Source organism: Pararge aegeria, chromosome 25 (genome assembly GCF_905163445.1).
Source record: "Pararge aegeria chromosome 25, ilParAegt1.1, whole genome shotgun sequence".
NCBI lineage: Eukaryota > Metazoa > Arthropoda > Insecta > Lepidoptera > Nymphalidae > Pararge > Pararge aegeria.
In genome coordinates this window covers 3517730-3538211 of record NC_053204.1, presented here as the reverse complement: position 1 = coordinate 3538211, position 20482 = coordinate 3517730, and the positions used below count along the sequence as shown (strand labels likewise).

The window sequence follows — 20482 nt, the reverse complement described above, 5'->3', positions numbered from 1 at the left end:
AAGGCCGTGGGTTCGATTCCCACAACTGGAAAATGTTTGTGTGATGAGCATGAATGTTTTTCAGTGTCTGGGTGTTTAAATGTATATTATAAGTATTTATGTATTATATTCATAAAAATATTCAACAGCTATCTTAGTACCCATAACACAAGCTACGCTTACTTTGGGGCTAGGTGGCGATGTGTGTATTGTCGTAGTATATTTATTTATTATTTATTATTTATTTTATTAATTTATTTATTACTTCTAATATTAGTATACAAAGGAACTTCGTATTGCAAGGTATACCTACCTACTATTTTGAACAGAACATTGTATTTCGTTGTAATGCACAATGCAATGAATTCTATACAGTTGTTTCGGTCCCGCCAAATTCCCGGAAACATTGTTGATAGATAAACCAAAATATGTTGTAATTTTAGCTCAACTATATGGAAATGAAACCGCACTGTTTGCGTTAGTCCCAAAACATGTATATAACTCTGTCGACATTTATTTTGCGTATTAGGTAGCGTATGATAAACCAGCCTTTGACGTTAAACAATTATTGTTCGCAAAATAAACGTTCCTAACCAATACTGACGTTGAGCTAGTTTACTTTGCTTACTATCATAGTATAATGTCTTACGGGATCTTTTTATAATAATAATCTTATATCTTTAAACGAGCAATTCTTGTATATATATATAAATGGAATCTCGGAATCGGCTCCAACGATTTTCATGAAATTTAGTATACAGGGGGCTTCGGGGGCGTAAATCGATCTAGATCGATTCATTTTTAGAGAATACCATTTGATTCGTGTTTTATCGATAAATATATATATATTATATTCCGAGATTCTAATTATATATATATATATAATTAGAATCCTCCTTCCTTCCTTCCTTCTGAAAGATTTTCATGAAATTTGGTATACAGAGGGTTTCGAGGGCGATAAATCGATCAAGCTAGGATTTATTTATATTGGAATATTGGAATCATTTATATTGGACATACGACTATTTTTTTAAGTCGACTCATTCGCGAAAGAAGTCGCGCAAGTCCGCTATTTTTATAAATATCGTTTATTTCTTTCATTAAAATTGCACATATAATGAGTTGACGAACTGGCTATCCTAGCTAGATTTTATCTGTGTTAAGGATAACCAGCCCTTACTATTATGTAGCTTTAATTATTAAGGGGTAAAGCTGCTGATATTAAAACTACTTATATCATATAGCAGAAAAGAACGGTTGACTTAAACACACTTTATTTAAGATATACTTTTTAAATTCTACACACGTTAAGCGATGAAATCTTCATCCTTTCGACTGCTCCTGCGCCCGGCGTTGCGTGTCTCACACTGATCAGTTTCTGAAACTTCTCCGTCATATACTTCATTGTGTTTTTCCTAGTGGATTCTAGGCTCTCCTGAAACCACAATAGCATCAATTCAGAAATTCTTCATCAGCCCTACCTTTCCTTTCCTTTATAAGAGAGAGAGAGAAGCTATTATTGAATCGACTCCAAAAAGACGAAAGTTCAAAATTAGATTTATTTTATTCAAAGTCAAAGTAAAAATATCTTTATTCAATTACAGACGGCACTTCTGATGCGTACATTATATAAAAACATGGTGTAACAGTGTACATGGTAGTGAGAAGATGGTGAAAAACTTAAAACTAAAGCTACGTGGGTTCGTAACCCGTCCAGCAGGACTAGCATTGCCAGGAGACAAAAATTATATCCCCCGATTATATCCCCTGACATGGGTTATAACTAACGTGTCCATCTGCTAAAACACACACATATATTAGTTGGACATTTATTTATTTATTTGTTTATTTATATTCTTATTCTAACACTATCATTACGGAATACTTAAAGCTAATGCGATAGTGTAGCTTTTTTTTTTTACATAATCTTAACATTATAATGTTTAATTACCTATTCGGGTAACAAATAACCCACATTGCGATCCTTGTGAATTCACTCAGAGCGCAACAATACAAATCACATTGCTCTGATATGATATTGACATATTATTTCCACTTGTGCGCCAGCGCTCTGAGTATTTGATAGAGCTGTGGGAGAAGATACATTTTTATCCTTTCCCCGGGGACATAATTGTCTCCTGCCCATGCTGGCCGTGCAGGTCTAAGAAGCCCACAACAAACTTTGCCGGGTATTTTTTTTTATCACCATCTCACATTGACATTTAAATTCATTCAATTAAAATCTGCTTCGTACGCGTATGAATGAATGAATATACTTTTATTGCACACCACAAAAATAGAAAAAAAAATAAAAGTATAAGAAAACAACGTGTTCAATTTGGCGGCCTTATCGCTTCATAGCGATTTCTTCCATTCAACCAATGGTGAAGATAAAAGTTAAAAGCGAAGTGAATGATAAGTTTAAAAAAAAATTACCTCTAAAATTGGTTGCACAGTCTCCGGCTCATCTTCATTCTGGTCATCAGATAAATCGTGAAGTGCCTGCTCTTTTTCTGTTGGTATTTGTGACTCGTCTGTGTTTGTATCGTCTTCTGATGATACGCTGCCAAATAACTGAAAATAAGTGATACCGGGTACAATTATTATTAGCTATTTTGGCTTTTTCAATTCTATGTGCACTTGTAATTGGCGTGCATATCAGTCCATGTTTTCGTGTGTGTGCTATGTCTAAAAAAGTGTAATTTGCACGTTGTTAGTGCTCTCAATAAATAAATTACGGGGTTTTATAAGTTTGACGTGTCTGTGTGTGTGTATGTGAGTATGTGTTGTTTCTCTGTGGATAGAAGCAGGCGTTATTTTACGTAAATCCATGATAAATTATGCAAATTAAGTTTAATTTGCTATAATCAACGAAAAGCAGGAGAATATGTATAGTGTGATTTATAATTTCTTCAATCCTTATACTCCGCACCAAACAGATCTTCGGCAATATACCCTCTACGCACGTTTCGCTCCGAAACCGGAGCATCCTCAGGAGATGTTAAATTAACAATGAATAATTGTTAAAATAATAAGGATAATAATTGTATCTGTAGAATCGAAGCTCCCGGAAGGATGAACCTAATTTGATGCAGTTTTTCGTTTGAAACATGAAAAGTGTTCTTAGCTATGGTTGATGAAATCGGTCCAAGATGGCCGCCGCCACAAAATGGCGGATTAAATATTATTTCAGAACTCCCTCAATATTCAATAATCAAACTCCCTCAATAATCAAATGAAAGGGCTTGTCTCGTAAAATACAATCTGCTAAGACCAATTTCAAATCCAAAATGGCTGCCACTACAAAGTTGAAAATTTTTTTTTTTCACGATTCCCTCATTTAAAGGAAAGGAGCAATATTAATTAGTACAAAGACTGAAACAGAGTGTTATTCTCTCGAGGGTATATAAACTTTTAAATTTATTTTATATTATATTACGACTTCAAGTAACAGAAAACAAATATATAAAATCTTCTTCTATATATATAAAAGAGAAAGTGTTTGGGTATGTTCCGTATAGACTCCGAAACGGCTGGACCGATTTCAATGAAACTTTCAGGGAATCTTCGGATTGACCTGGCGAGTAATACTGTAGTTTGGTGACGATCGGAGCACTCCTATTTATGAACTGTCAAACTGTCAAATACAGCTTTTTATTTACTACGCTGATATTCTATTGTTAGGTGTACATGGGTGTAGATAATGATCTTTACCCGCTCGAGAAGAGAATAGAAGAGACTGAATACGGAGAGAAATAAATGATTTAATATATTATGAGACTTAAATTAAAAACTTAATGATGTAAGTTTATTGTTTCAATAAAATATATTTTCGATTCGATTTCCGGATGGACACTTGCCGCTAACCACCTGAGGGGTGCTACGGCGTCACCGGGGGAGTGGTGCGAGTGCGAAAGCTCGCCATGAGAAGAGCCCCAGGGCTCGACGACATCGGAGGGAGATGTTTCAATAAAATAAAGCAAAATCTAGCCCGGCGAAGCGGGCTGGGTACGCTACTAAAAAATAAAATAAAATCTCGTGGTAGAAAGTTCTGTGTGTCTGCCTTAAGTGATGATATACACCCTCAGCCGTTCCACTCCACTAAAATTTTCTCTATAAACTTAGAAAAACGACATCTAAGAGTGAGAGAGAAAATCAGAGCATTGACATTTTATTCCTTCACCGTGGAAGCAAATTATATTTTAATAGCTTAAAAGGCACATAAATATGTGAATAATATATGTTGGAGTATTTCCTTCATCGGGTAGCGACATGATAATCCAATGGTCTTGAGTAATAAATAAAACCACAAACAATAACTCAGAGCGTTTATTACGCAGCAGCGTTCCGACAACTACGGCGACTCGCTCGCTTCTGAGCTGTGCGGATTCGAAATGTTAGTAGCTGTGAACCTTACGGGTTTCAACAGCGTCACCGGTGGGTCAAGGTGAGCGCGTAGAGGTGCCTGATGAAGGGTTTTGAGCCCCAGGGCTCGAGGAATATCGGGGTGACGTCTACCTAGGGGCGTCTCCTGCGAGACTCGGACCTCGGCTTAGGTGGACGTCGGAATTTGGAGGACTGATCGGACTGTGATTAGTCCGTACGTCCCCGTGGCCGTAGATTGTGTTCACGTCCGGGTAACGTAAGAAATCGGGGAGCTTCTGAGCTGAGAAGGGTACAACACACTGTTTTATCGTCCAACCGGTGATGGTGGGGGATGCGTCACGCGTTGTTTGTGTTGTTGTAATTACTCAGCGCTGCGCGTGCGCTCGTCAATTCATAAATTGCGCCGACATATATATAGAAACATAAATAAATAAAATAATAACTTAGAAACGTTTAAGGTGCTTGCTGGGATTTGAACTCGGCCCGCCGAGAGTAAAGCCGAAGATCTGGTCACTGAGCTGGTACCCATAGATTTATTTTTAGTGAATATATTAGAAATAGTAATAGAAATAGAAAATATTTATTACAAAAACTCAGTACAAAAAATCTTTGGAATCCTGACCCCTAAACTAGGAAATCCCGTATCTTAGGGGCCAGTGCCTTCCCAAACATTGATTCAATCATTGAGATAATATATAGTGCACTTTAACAAAGGAAACTTTCAAAGGTGTGGTGAGTTCTCTAACGGTTAAGTAAGAATAGCATGCTGACTGGAACGCGTGCGCATGTTGTGTGTGTGTGTTAATGCGATTTGGTGGTTAAGTGTATGCGTGTGTGTGTTCATGTTTTTGTGTGTATGGGTCTGTGCGCCCACCTGTACGTGAATGTTGTGAGTGTGTTCGTGTGTGTGCGCACGAACTTCCGTTTATAAGGTTATATGATGTTGGAAACTAAAGATGTAATTATAATTTTTTCTGTTTCGTCGTATTTGTTATGAAGAGATATTTTAAATACTTTTTAAGTGTATGCTTACTAAAATGAGAAATATTTGTCTTCTTATTCAAACATCTATACAGACACGGGCCTAAGTAATTGAGCTGTCTTCTAGAAAAGGCAGTTTTTGTTTTAGGTAAGGCAATGTATGTTCGTATATAGTATATTGGTTTTATAGTTGTGCAATACAAAAAAAGTTAGATAGATACAATCATAAACCTTACCGGTATAATAGACACTTTCTTGAAGGTCTCAATATCAGGTGCAGTTCCACGAGGCACCAGAACAGGGTCGATGCATAGTCGATTATCCTCGTTCTCATTGAAGATGAAAAAGGAGTTTGCATGCGGTGGCAGGAGACGTAAGAGCGCATGCCCACAGGCTACGATGGCCCACAGCACTGCGGCCAGCACCGCTACAATGGGCGCATACCCTAACCTTTGTACTGGCAAGGTGCACTGGGACTTTCTCTCGTCAAACCTAGAAGACAGAAATTTTGTGTTTTTTTTATTCACCTACAACTTAGGCCCTTAACTGCAATATCCAGAGCTGATAATTGATGATGCAACCCAATATGAATGAATGAATGAATGAATGAATGAATGAATGAATACACTTTTATTGTACACCACAGAGAAAATTAACAGAGATACAATTACAACAGCACAAAGAGGTAGAACGTACAATTTGGCGGCCAATATGGTAGAGGCTACCCTGTAAGAGGAATCGCAGTAACTTAATATTTTATACTTAATCATTAATAGTTTAAGTCTGTGATGTGTCGTGCCAATAAAAAGGTTCTGACTCAGCTTAATGTTCCGGATACTAATGTACCCACAACGCTGGTATTCTGTCAGTAGGTGCCTATCGATTCGAGGGAAGTCCTGTTTTGAAATCAGACATTAGCGAAAAAAACAAAAAAAAACTGTGTAACAGAAAGTAAACTTCATAATATATATTAATATCATGTCTTTTATAATGTTAATGTCGTCTTTCATTCATTTTTCTTATAGTCATCCATAAATTATTTATTTCTATCTAGTTAGTGTAAGTGGCCCCGTAACAAGATTTAAAATAAATAAATATTGGAAAAGAAAAGAAAACTCATTTTCATTTTAGTAGGAATGGGAAAAGTAAAGTTTTTACTTTGACTTTCAAAGACAAAGTCAAAGTCAAACATATCTTAATTCAAGTAGGCCCATAGTTGGCACTTTTGATGCGTAATGAGAATCACACGGTAGTGAGATGATGGCGATAACCATATTCGTAAACTTAAAACTAAAGCTACGAGGGTTTAAACGCGTCCTGGTCTAAGAAGAACTTAGAATATACAACAAACTTAGCCGGGTGTTTTTTTTTGTTATCACCATCTCACATTGTCATTTAAAATTATAAGGAGAGCAACCTGGTTAGAGCAATAATTCACACCCAAGCTTTTTTATCGATGACGTAGTCCTTTATACTATAATAGGACTCATAGTATGTTAGTCAGATCAAAATTTTTAGTTTTTAGTAGTTATTACGTTATATTACGTTGAACCGTTACCAGTCATCGACACCGCAGTTCTTGATTCCATCGCAAACCACGCCGGTGGTAAAGCAGTAATTATCCTGGTCAACGGTGCATATTGTTTCGTTTCTCCGGTTACATCCTGCGGAAGGTGCTTGCCGAGCTGACGTGATCGACACTTGATAGAAGTTCGCCTTCGAATTTATAAATAAATAAATATGCTACGACAGTAAATGATCGCGCAGTTTACCTTCTCTGTCGACAGATGGCGTGATCACCCTCTGGGATCGCGCTATCGTTGTTTTATTCCCAGAAAATTAGCCCATGTCGATTTATGTATAGTCATTTCAAAACCAGATATTTTACAAATGTGTAATAGAGAAAAGTATAGTAAGAAATCGTGTATCGTGTTTCCTTTATGGACGAACGGCAGTGATTAGGTAGCCAGTACACACATCGCCATCTAGCGCCAAAGAAAGCGTAGCTTGGTTATGGGTAGGTACTAAGATGACTGATGAATAATTTTTAATAAACATAAATATATAAAAACAATATTAGGTTAAAAATTCATATATTTCACTTAAAGAATAATTTTACATATTCACTTACAGATAAATAATATTACACTTATTTATTAGGTCAGAATCTTCGATATCCGTAGGGTACGAAATGCGAAGTCGTTGCCATAGTGTAACTATAAACGGTATTACAATTGAGATAGTATGCGATTTTTTAGTTTGCTGTACGCCCTGTGCTTATCAATTCGATCGTACGTGTTAAGCCTCATGTGCCTGTAATCACAGTGGCAACCACGCCCTTCAGACCGGAACGCAAATTGCATCAATGCTGCTTAGCGGCAGAAATAAGCATGGAGGAGGTACGTCCCCCGACGAGCTCTGTCACAAAAAGCTCTACTACTACTAAAAATCATCATCATTATCATCAACTCATTACCAGCTCACTACAGGGCACGGCTCTCATTTCAGAATGACAAGGGTTTAGGTCGTAGTCTACCAAGCTGGCCAAGTGCGGCTTGGTACCCTTCACACGCCGTTGCGAGGATTTTGAAGAACTCTCAGGCAAGCAGGTTTCCTCATAGTGTTTTCCACCGCTTAAAGCAATTGATATTCAAATAACTTAAATTAAAAACGCAAGTAACTCCTATATTAGATAGATATTGGATAGAAGCAGGCGTTACTTTGCGGAAATCCATGATATATCATGAAAATTAAGCCTAAATTGCTAAACTCCGCGAAAAGCAGGAGAATCTGTATGGTGTAATTTATAATTTGACTTAACAATTATTCATTGTAAAGTCAACATCTCCTGAGGATGCTCCGGTTTCGGAGCGAAACGTGCGTAGAGAGTACATTGCCGAAGATCTGTTTGGTGTTGAATATAAGTATTGAAGAAGAATATAGCACGTAACTCCGAAAAGTCAGTTGTGGATGCCGGGGCTCAAACTCTGTCTCCACGAAAGGAAAGCCGTTTTTCCAAACCGCTACTAAAATATATACTTACGTTAATATCAGAATTGATACTGCTGTTGCTCTTAAACAAAAACCTCAGGCGACTCTGTACGGTGAACGTGAAGTATGGAGAATAAACCTCCCCAGTCAAAAGGTCGCACAGTCTCGTGCAACGCCATTTCTTTAACACAGTCACTGCGTCACGGTTGACTTCACAGTTCTTGGCGATCGTGGTGGGATACCGCACAACCACGACCAGATACTGGTGGGTCTGTGTTACGATCTCCACTAAACATTCGTAGTCTATGTCGTTTAGAGTCCGGAACACCTGGAACCAAATATCTCTTTGTTGTTCCCCAGCAAAGGCTTAAAACATGGTTGCTTACTATATATATCCTTCTGGACGTATCCGACTAAAGCGACTCCTTCTAGATACCATTTGAGCGTACCTGATGTGCTCTCAAGTGGCTGGCATAACCACTTTTTATTTTAAATGTGCGATCACATTGACAGCACGTCAGTACTCCACCAATTATATTGTTATATATGGCCGGTGATCTCTCAATGCCTGAAGACGAAAGTCTTCGAACAGTGCGTGTTGCCAGTGATGAGCTATGGTTCTGAAACATGGTCTTTAACTATGGGCCTCATAAGAAGGCTCAGAGTCACTCAGCGGGCGATGGAGAGAGCCATGCTCGGAGTATCTCTACGCGATCAAATCAGAAATGTGGAGATTCGTAGAAGAACCAGAGTTACCGACATAGCTCATCTAGTCGCGAAGCTGAAGTGGTAATGGGCTGGGTTCGGAGAAGGGATGGACGTTGGGATCCCAAGCCCTGAACTGTTAAGCGCAGCGTTGGTCAACCCCCAACCAGGTGGACAGACGACATTAAGCGCGTCGCAGGTAGCCGCTGGATCCAAGCGGCACAGAATCGTGGAGTTTTGAACTCCCTACAAAAGACCTATGTCCAGCAGTATCAACCGATAGACGTCCACTGCTGGACATAGGTTCATGGCTACGTAAGGCTCATGGCTACTCAGCGGGAAATCACAGAACTTTTTTTTTATAAAAGTAATTAACGGGCTCTTAAGAAGCTTTCGCTTGCTTGTTGGATCAAGAAGTACGAAGAAGGTTGTAATTCTTGAAGCGGCACTTATTGTGAGGAGGTTCCTAACTCTGGAGCCCTGACCGGTTGCTTGGGTACTCAACAGCCCCGCAAGCGAAGAAGTGGTTTTTTTTTCTACATATATTTTTATTAATGTTTTTTACACTGTTGAAAATAAAAAAGGGTAACTAACCGACCAAGCAGATCCCATCTGATGTGACCTATAAATAGACTAGCAATAACAATAAGTGTTCTCTTTATAGGTACTCCAAGCTAAGAGTAGCTCCGAGTACAAGTAGAGCTTTTTTTGACAGCTCATTTCTGTAATTAAAGGCCCATAAGGCTTAACCGAAGCTTTGAAGCGACAATAGCCCAGTTGGTAGAAATTCGACTTCACGTTTGGGGGGCCGAGTTCGAATCCCAGCACGCACCTCTAACTTATCTAAGTGATGTGCGTTTTAAACAATTAAAATGTGACTTGCTTTAACGGTGAAGGAAAACATCGTGAGGAATTCAATTCAATTACATACGTTTATTTGCTGATTGGTTTCACATTGTCGGTAGATAAAATATAAGGACAAACAATCCACCTTAGATGGCTTGCAAAAATATATTTATATTAAGTTCTTATGCCTGGAAACCTGCATGCCTGAGAGTTCTCCATAATGTTCTCAAAGGCGTGTGGAGTCCACAAAACCGGTTCAGCGTTGTGGACTACGGCCTTAACCCCTTCTCATTGTGGAACCCCGTGCCCTGCTAATAATAATAATAAATAAGTATACTACGACAATACACACATCGCCATCTAGCCCCAAAGATAGCGTAGCTTGTGTTAAGTTGGTACTAATGAATATTTATATGAATAATATACATAAATACTTAGAATATACATATAAACACCCAGACACTGAAAAACATTCATGCTCATCACACAAACATTTCTCCAGTAGTGGGAATCGAACCCACGGCCTTGGACTCAGAAAGCAGGGTCGCTGCCCACTGCGCCAGTCGGCCGTCTTATGGGTTTTTATGATGATAATCATGTGATTAGGATGTGGACAGGGCTACACTCTTTAGGACGTGTTCTTGCATGCCCGTGTTATGTTCTGTTTATAGCCAGTAGTTTTCCACTTAGCCAACTGGGCAATCTGCTTGGTCTACAATAAAAAAAAAACATTAATTCATTCAAAAATAGAATGCTACATCTTCGCTTCGCTATCTTGAATAGAATAACTATCTTACCAAAGTTATTGTATCCGACATTCCCATACCAAAAGATATGTCGAAACGTAAATGTCTAGAGAAAGCACAATCGTTCGTTATATCCTTCGGTCGGTAGAGAAGTAACAACCCGTTACCGTTCACCATTAAAACAACACATAGTAATACGACAAGTCTTAACGATCTGGTCATCTTCATCACTGTACAACGTGTAAATGAAAACCGAAATAATACTTTACAGGCTTTAGAGTAACTAAAATTAAGTACGGTCTCTGAGACATGATAAACGACTACGACACCGGGAGGTACCTTTGCATCGTTCGAGTCCATGTGGGACTGCGGTGCATCGATAATGCAGTCGTATTTAAATCAAAATACCCACCAACTCAATGTTATGAACATAAATATCTGGCAAATATGAATTAAATAGTTATCAAAAGTTTAATTATTTACCCACTTAATAAATTTACTGCAACACTTATCTATGAAACCGAAAACCTAATCGTAATCGAATTCAAAATTAAAATCGTGTGGATCCTGTCACTTAATAAGTTACTCGTCGCGTAGCGTAGGTACTATGCACGTGTCGGTCTTTAATCTTCAATAGAGTTGTCATAAATAAACACTTAGAATGTTTTGAATTTTGTATGGAAAAATAAATATGCTTATTTTGATTTAATATTTTTACAGGGTGATTTATTATGAAATATACTTATGCATCCGTCAATATTATTTCGTAATTCTGTTACACGTTGTATAACAATCACTATACATAATATAAAAAGTAAATAAACAAAAAAGAAATATCCTACTACAATACACACGTAGCCATCTAGCCCCAAAGTAAGTGTAGCTTTACGTTATAGGTACTAAGATGACTGGTAAATATTTTTATGAATAATATACATAAATACTTTTAAATAAATGCCTATACACCGAAAAACATTCATGTTCAAAATGTTAATGAATGACAATATAATTAGACAGTACTTTTATTTCTAGTAGGCCTAAATTGGTGTGTATGCACTGATGTGAACTGAAGAGGTTTTTACCGTTTTATATCACTCTACACGGAACACATGGAAAACCTTTTTAATTGACCAATTTCATATATACAACAACGTGTAAATGAAAACCGATATATTATTTCAGATGCTTTAGAGGTACATTATTTACTGTATCTGAGACTTATCTGTGAAACCAAAACGCTAATAGTTTTTGAGTAAACCACTGCCATAGTTGTTAAAGAACGAAATCAGATACAGCCTAACATCACATGCAAAATTGCAAAATAATAACTAGTGACTCCTGTCACTTTGATAGGGATAGATTGATTGAGATACGCGTCGCGTAGCGTAGGTACTATGCGAGTGTCGGTCTTTTATCTTCAATTGAGTTGGCATATGTAAACATTTAGAATGTTTTGAATTCTTTTGTGTGGAAAAATAAATATGCTTATTTTGATTCAATATATATAAAGGCGAACCCTCGTAGATTTAGTTTTAAGTTTACATATTTAGTTATTGCCGTCATCCCACATTTTGTATGTAATGAACCGATCAAAAGTGCCATTAACTATTTGTTTAAAGTATTATTTGACATTGACTTGGAACCTCACCTGGTATTTATAACTTCTATGTGGTATTTAGGTAAAAGACACATGTCTTAAGTCCAGCATTACATTCAAAGTTTTCAAAGTCAAAGTCAAATATTTCTATATTCAAATAGACACATAGATGGCACTTTTGATGCTTTGATTATATACAAAATGTGGGATGATGGTATTATTATACCCCATATATATAAATGCAAGAATTATCGAATTAATGCAAACTGGTCCACGCCGTTGACCGTCACAAAGGACATAATTTACATACGTGCATACATAATAATTGTATTATTGTATACATTGCCCATCGTAGCGTAGTGTAGTCGGCAATATGTTTCCGTTTTAGACTGCAGTTTGGAATATCTAGTAACCTGAAAGGCAGTGGCGTGCATAGAGGGTATGCAAATGATATAAAATGAATGATTCTTCTGTATATGTGTTTACTTTGTATATAATCTGTGTGTGTAATAAAGCTTTCAAACAAACAAACAAAAATATAATTTGTGTAAAATTTGAGAGCCAAGTTGCATATGAAGAGTATCGGTGGTTGTCGGCTTAATTAAAAAAAGTTTCTAATATAATAAGGAAAAGTCGCCAGTTACTTACTTAGACTGGAACATTGGCTGACACGCTCCCGCGTTTCTAGATTGAGGTACGGATTCAGTAATCCGCCATTACCCCTTTCAGCAGTGGTGTGCATATAGGGTATGCACAGGGTATGCTGATGAGTATGCAGATGATATTTGACAGCCAAGTGGCGCAGTGAGCAGCGACCCTGCTTTCTGAGTCCAAGGCCGTGGGTTCGATTCCGACAACTGTAAAATGTTTGTGTGATAAGATAGAGCCTGCAGAGCGGTCTTATCACTAAAGCGATCTCTTCCAGACAATCTTTTAAGACGTTAGGAAAGACGAAGGAACGGGTTGGTGCAGAAATTTGAGTTTTAAATATATAGTACCTAAAATATACATGTATATATATATACATATATATATAAAACTACTTACTCATAAATTCTAATACTACAAACATATTTTAAATAATATATATAAGTAAATATATTATGTTGTGTGTATTTTTGATGCTGCCTTAATCGAACCCTCTGGGTCTGTGACAGATTAACAAATTTCGGGTAGGTGTGTTAATTTTGCCAACATAATGAAATGAGATGTCCAGTTATTTTAACAAAAGTAAAAGAAAATTAACAGACTTTAATATTGTGTCCATCAATCCATGATTTAATCCAACCCCGTCTCTACGCAATAATATAATAAGTCTATGAATTATGAATGTACAAAAATTATGAAATTATGAAAATACGACCGCCTTCACAATATTTATTATAAGAAGAGTAAGCACAGAGGATTTACTGAATACTTCACAAATCAGTAACGCCGCCTGAAAAACTTAAAAAAGAGGAATCAATGATGATTGTCAAATGAAAATGTCACGTTTATAAATTTTATTGTGATTTTGGTGTTTTTATTTTTATTTTTTTATTAATTTTGTTATGTATTTTTACATTTTTCAATGAACTTTAAAGAGAATGACACTGTTAAGTTAAAATATGTAAGTAAGAAAACGTTCTAGAAACGTTGAATCGTAAAATTTATAAAAATAAGTGTGTACGAAAGTTGGTTTTATTGACGATACCTGTTTATATTGAACTAGCTATACCCAGAGTCCTACTGAATTAGGCTTAACCCAATATTCCCGTTTCCCTATTTACTTCTAATTTTACATATTATTTGTGAATTTAAATAAAGGGGCTCTAGTAGGTGAAACGTAAAGGACGTAAAATGTTTGATCGAAATAGCCAGAATTTAAAAACCCGTGTATTACATGTTTACAAAAATAAATATACCAAGCCAATTTTAGATATTACATAACTTGAAGCTGAAGAAACGAAGAAAGATACTGATATTTTTGGTTGCAGCAAAGAGTCTTCTAAAGATCAGAACGTTTAAGAAGATATAACTCATCGTGTCAGAATGCCTGCGTCAAAGAACGATCACGTAGGAAAAACAGCAAAGTTAATATATAAAAACTCCAGAAATACAATCAATACATACTCAAGGACTTACTCTGGAGCATCACAAATGTTCACAAAAAGTTTAATACTACAACTTAAACAAAATTTACCCAACGAAGACTACTATGAGGAAAATGGCACAGTAAAGCGTGATTTAAGCATAGAAACCGACATTTGCATTTTGAGAGGATACTATAAGAAGAGAAGAAATAAATTCATTAATCGCGAAACCATATCAACTAAATCTAAGTATTCTCTTAATCATACGGAGATAGACACAATCGATGAATTTAAATATGATGGCAGTGCATGTGGTGACAGCGAAATAAGTGTAAAACTTAAGAACACAAATTTTAATATAAATCTCACCTCATTAGTTGTGCAAAACCTAAAAAAGATGTTGAATGACTGGGTAAAGATATATTTGTTGGACAATAAGGAAACAAAACAGAAAATTGAGTCTGTGCTTGACTCATTATTACATAAGTTAGAATATCAACAAAAAGAGACAGTTTCTTCCTGTACTTACACAGTTGATATAGAACTATTTAAAAAACGAGAAAGGAAACCACAATTTGTTCATTCAATAAATTCTCAAGCTTTTAGACAACGCAGTTTCAGTGTACCTCTAGGTGGTAAATGCTGTAGGATATTTTCAACTCTTAGTGTCCCCAGAAACATATACAGAAAAAATAAATCTAAAGATCTGAACAAATTAAATGGGATTCGTCATAGAAAGATTGTTTTGTCTACCAATGGATCAAGCAAGTATCTCTTTACTTCTTCTAGTTTAAACTTTTTAACACTACCGACAAAATTGATGACTAAATGTTGCACCATGTACCAACAGGATGTTTTTCAAAAAAAGAAGAGAAGAAAACAAAAAACTCTTGTACTTCCAAATGAGCTTTATGATGATAAGAATGTAGATAGTTTCAGAACAATAAGACACATTGATACTTTAAAAAATATAAACATAAGCAAAACAACAAACGTCCGAAATTCAACACTAAAAACGATTCCAAGTATTTACAAGAATATGTTCAATTGCTTCAGTCGAAACGATATGAATGATTCTAGAAATATAAACCAAAGTACCAAGAATGATTGTGAACAAGATATTAGTTTGCCATTAGTACCTACTGATATTAGAAATCATAGCTTGGAACTCGAACAAAGCAATAAGTATGAAAATGGAAATTTAAAGAACTATGACCAAATTGTAGAAAATTTTGATAAAATTACCAAAAAACCTTCAAGGAGAAAAAAGAAAAACTTTTCAAGATTGGTTAATCGTAAAAACATGAAATCAAAAGTTATATCTTCTCCCAAACGTGGAGATTATGTTAAGTTAGACATTCAAGTAAACGTTTATCCATCAAATGATTATAAAAATGGTAAAGATGCAGTTAAAAAGTGCAAATATTTAAATCCACCCATCAGCACTGAGGCAACACAGGCTAGTACAGATATTATAAAAGACGATTCCAAAACCCACCATCATATTATACCGTTACTTGATGGAGCTGTCAGTGAAGCAAAATTTATAGTGAGTGGAGAAATATCCCAAAATAGTTCTAAAAATAATAATAACGTAGATAATCCCGTTATTGACTATATCGCAAAAGAGTCACAAATAGCTAAAGAAATAGGTGAAATAAAAGTGATCATCAAAGCATTAGCAAACACCACAGAGCAATTAGTTAACGAACATCTTAAAAAAACAAGTTTTAGTAAAGATGTATCGAAGCTGCGTAGTATTGATAGGACGAAGAAATGTCATGACGAAAATTTATCTAAACCATCCCTAGGTGTACAAATTTCAAGCGTATATGTTAAAAATGAAGTTATCTGTTCCGGAATCAAATTAAAAAAAGATCCCAAAAAGAAACTTACGGACTACAATCCCCGTCTTATGAAAAGGAGTACCTCATATAGCATTATAGATAGCGAATCTATAATAAAAGTAACAGATATGACTTCGGCAGCGCAAGGTGAAATTAATGTAAGATGCAAAGTAGACAGAGCTTTGTCCTGTTCTTTGACGAAAACTAAATCATTATACGAAGTTTCCGTGGGAACATGTAATGAAAAGTCAGGAACTTACCCGTTTCCGATTAATCAGTGCAATAAAATTCGTCATGATTTAACGAAACCAGTAGGAGAGTTAATTTATAATGTCTGTGAAATTAAGCCTGTTACATCGGGTCACGATAAAACCCAATTCGTAAAACCACCATACAATGAAACTGAAACTAAAAATGAACCGAAGATTGAATCCTCTGAACTGTTACCTGTAAACCATGGATGCAATAAAAAGTCCGTCTCATCTATTTGTATAGATATCGATATGAAAACTCACGATAAAAAAATTACTATACGACATACCCGCGTAACATTTTGTGGGGGATTTTTTTATTGCATTTGCCTTTGTATTCCGGTGCTATCAATTTTATGGTTTTTCTATGATTATGTTTTAAAAGATTATTTACCTGATAGTTTTCCACTACGTAGATTAATCTGGGGAGGAAAAATCATTAATGAGTCATATTTTCGTCTTACACTTGCAGATTTGGGATTTTAATGTTATAATATAGTTTTTTTGTGTGACGGTAATAAATGTTTGATAATGTAACTCTTTTAATTAACAATTTCATAATAAAATGGCATTTGGATAAGGTATTTTGCACCCCAGTATAGTTTTCAAGCGTATACCCCAGTATAGTGTTCATAAGACACAAGTATTATCACAACGTCATTTTGTTTCCTCACCAGATAGTTTACATAATATTTTTCTTCTTAACTTTATTCTCAGTATGAAGGATCAGTACAACATGTGTTATCTTTCCACTTACCTCTATAACTATCCACTCCATGTACACGTGTATCCTCTTTCACTCCTTTTATTTACTACTACTCATCCATTTCATAATTAACTAAAATAATACTGAGCTTAACTATTTAAACGAAGACGAATACTACGAGTGAAAAATTGTTTGTTTATGTTTATTCACTATTTCATCTCAACTTAGTCCTTCAAACCAACTTTCGTATAGTATAGTCCAGTAAAACTCACCGTACTCATCATATTTCACTCTTATTTGTTTTAGAGTCCAAGTACAGCTCGTAAACTAAAATGGACACTAAAATTGTGAAAAAGAAAGCCATCAATATAAGTGCAAAGAATTCTTATGAATATTTGAACAAATCGTTATCACAGAAGATTGATATAGTAAATGATTTTTATAATGTCACTCCTATTGGAAGTCAAATAACCGCTTTCGAAGAAAATTCTAGAACACAATCTCTAAACCCATTATCATATATGAGTTTAAACCAACGTTCGATGGGTAGTGTAAAAGAGAGCAGCTTTGGCAGTGAGAAGCATTTCAAAAGTAACATATCCGTTCTTGTCGAAGATGAAGTTAAAAATAACTGCAATAGTAAATCGATTCAACAACCACTAGTTTTATTTAATGCACCTAAACGCTGTAAAAAAAAATTACCTCCAACACTCACAAAACGAAAATTTCAAAAGTACTCACTTTTGGTCAAACATAAAATTGTGCACTTAAAGTATAAACATCCAGAGAAAACCATAAGAAGAAAATTAGAAACGTATAAAATAAAATATTGCTCTAATCGAAAACGAATCCAAGAAAACTTGTGTTCTGACTCAGTTTCAAATGCTGTATCTAGTTCAAGAATTTTGAGGAAAGTTGTGGCTATAGAAAACTTATTACATGAAACTGACAAAATATATTCCAAAGATATTAACCAAGACAAAAATTTGGAAATTGATCCCAGCGAAGATACTTTAACTCGCATAAACAGTGAATCATCGCCAAATGACAGCATCTGCACTAAAACTGCACCAGTAGTTGAAATACAAACTAAAATATCTTCAATGGAAGCAGTATCAACACACACTATAGTACAAACACAAAGCAGCACATCCGAATTATCCCATCAAGCTGATGAATCCACATATAAAGCTATAGCTAATGAAACACGTATAATTAATAACAATGAAGCAGAGTTGAATAGTGCAACTACTTTTAAATCAGACTTTATCAACTTATCATTAGCACAAATTACTCACTCATCTATTTTGATATATAATACTGGTACGAGTAGCGAACAAAGTCGAGAGGAAATATTGTATGATGAAAACTTAACAAGCACTGAAAGCTTTATTACGCAATCAAATTCTATTGACTTACCAATATCTTTACCGGGTATAACTGAAACCAATACAAATAAATTGATAACAAAAGACTCTGAAAACGCCTGTATTCTGCTTGATGACTATGTAAATACCACGAGTGATAGTGATGCTTTCGTTATAGCAAGAACAAGTTCGTATTTCAAGAATAATTCTAGTTTCTTAGATATATATTCCAATCAAACCCTCATGCCGTCATCCGAATTACCTAATCAAACCGAACGATGCAATATTTATTTCCAATCGACTAAGAAAGAAGACGTTACTTCATTCATAGATACTGTAATTAATGTAGGAATATTTCAACCGCCCATTAGCTCGGGGAAAGAACAGTATAGCATGGAAAACTTTAATAACGTAATAATTATTGATGAGTTAAGAAAACTTCCAGCACCACAGATAATACCGACAGAGATTTATTCCAAAAACGTTATTCAAAAATCATTTAGTGTAGACAACGAAGGCGATCGTCACAAAAGTATCTTACCTAACGAAGAGATAATCAGATCTATAATAACAGAAGCAGAGAAGACAGAAAAGAAACCATGTTCTGAAGAATTTCGTAACTATGCGCCACCTCCAGATGTTTGGGAGAAGCTGATAGTATTTCTTGATTTATCGATGAGAAGAATGGAGGCGTCATTAGTGCAAAAAATTGGAAACGAGCTGAAAATCTCATTGGAAAAGTTTGAAAAATATTTTCCATTTACACCACTGCCAGAGCATGATTTCATAAAATCTGATATTAAGTATTATAATAAGACAAACAAAGATGATTTATCCAAAATGGAGTCTGGAAATTTAACATGTGTGGATGAATCTATGCAATGTGGCTTAGTGCAAAATGAAGTGATCGATAAATTAATGAGTAAAATTAAAGTTGAAGGAAAGGGTGATGTTTTTGACTCTACGCTTAAAGTGATAAAAAGCAAAATAGGGACCAGGAAATTATATGATTCATTTGAGATTCTTGAGCCCACGGTTCTACATGGTACTTCAATAGCCAGGGAGAACGCAGATTCATTGTTAACCTTATCTTCAGAAGGTGTAAGGGTTAAAAAATCTAAGGGAACGCGACATCTGATGGGTTTCACGGTTCCAATGCGTTTCTTAAAAGCAAATATGCTAGTTTTAATCAGTGTGCCTGCGTTCTTTTTCTCAATATTTCTAGTGTATACATTTTTTGCCTTGTTAATGTGATGTTGTTTCGACATTTTTATTAAAGACCCATAAGAATAACTAAGAATAATATTGAATATCCTTAGTTCATGCTCTGAGGGTCAAAGTAGAAGAAAAGTAAGAAGTATACATAAGCAACGCATACTGTAAATTAAATTATTTGGAAAATAGAACTTCGGTTTTTATTTATTCAAAAGCCGTTTTAATGTGCCCAAAAGTTAAACATAGGTACGTAATATTAAAATTTGAATTTTATGCAAAAAGGTTGATTTATAAACTCTACAAAGACAGCGACATTGACACATAAATTTCTTTTAGAATCTCACTGCAAAGGCGCGCCAAAATAACGAATTGTAATTAAACGCTGATTTGCGATTGCTTTTCTGATTTATGTAGTTTGGTTTTCAATTATAATGTATTCATTCATTAAATCATTCATACGTATATCGTATAGCAAATCTGTTTTATCCCGAATCTGAGGAGTCCAGAATCTGTCCGGTACCGAATAAAGGTGTTGATGATGCTAATGTAAAAGCGGAGAGCGGCGTATTGGGAAGCGGCACGGCGCGGCCTAGTGAGAACAACTCATCATGAATGCATAGGTTGATAAAGTTTGGTCTGTTCTGTAACGCAGTAGTTATTTATTATCGCTATAGCGCTGCAAAGTTAGTAATTAAAGTCGTAGCGCCAACTTTGATAGCGCTGAGAGTTTAATTAACATTGCACACTTGTATCATGATACTCTTTTTAAAATATTCGTAACTAGCTTCTGCCC

At 35.6% G+C, this 20482-nt stretch overlaps 3 protein-coding genes across 3 annotated transcripts; 2 read left to right on the top strand and 1 right to left on the bottom strand.

The window, feature by feature from the left end:
• Positions 1–1270: 1270 nt before the first annotated feature.
• On the bottom strand, positions 1271–10983 carry LOC120634733. Its single transcript, XM_039905508.1, has 6 exons — positions 10686–10983; positions 8390–8665; positions 6905–7062; positions 5583–5838; positions 2416–2553; positions 1271–1414 (listed from the first exon to the last, which is right to left on the bottom strand). Exons 1-6 carry the CDS (start codon positions 10860–10862, stop codon positions 1271–1273), a joined length of 1149 nt encoding a protein of 382 aa, XP_039761442.1. The 5' UTR covers positions 10863–10983.
• A 2813-nt stretch (positions 10984–13796) lies between these two features.
• On the top strand, positions 13797–19837 carry LOC120634874. Its single transcript, XM_039905717.1, has 2 exons — positions 13797–13840; positions 17414–19837. Exon 2 carries the CDS (start codon positions 17440–17442, stop codon positions 19726–19728), a length of 2289 nt encoding a protein of 762 aa, XP_039761651.1. The 5' UTR covers positions 13797–13840; positions 17414–17439; the 3' UTR covers positions 19729–19837.
• On the top strand, positions 14263–16887 carry LOC120634732. The gene has a single exon (XM_039905507.1). The coding sequence runs from the start codon at positions 14263–14265 to the stop codon at positions 16885–16887; it is 2625 nt and encodes an 874-aa protein (XP_039761441.1).
• Positions 19838–20482: the final 645 nt, after the last annotated feature.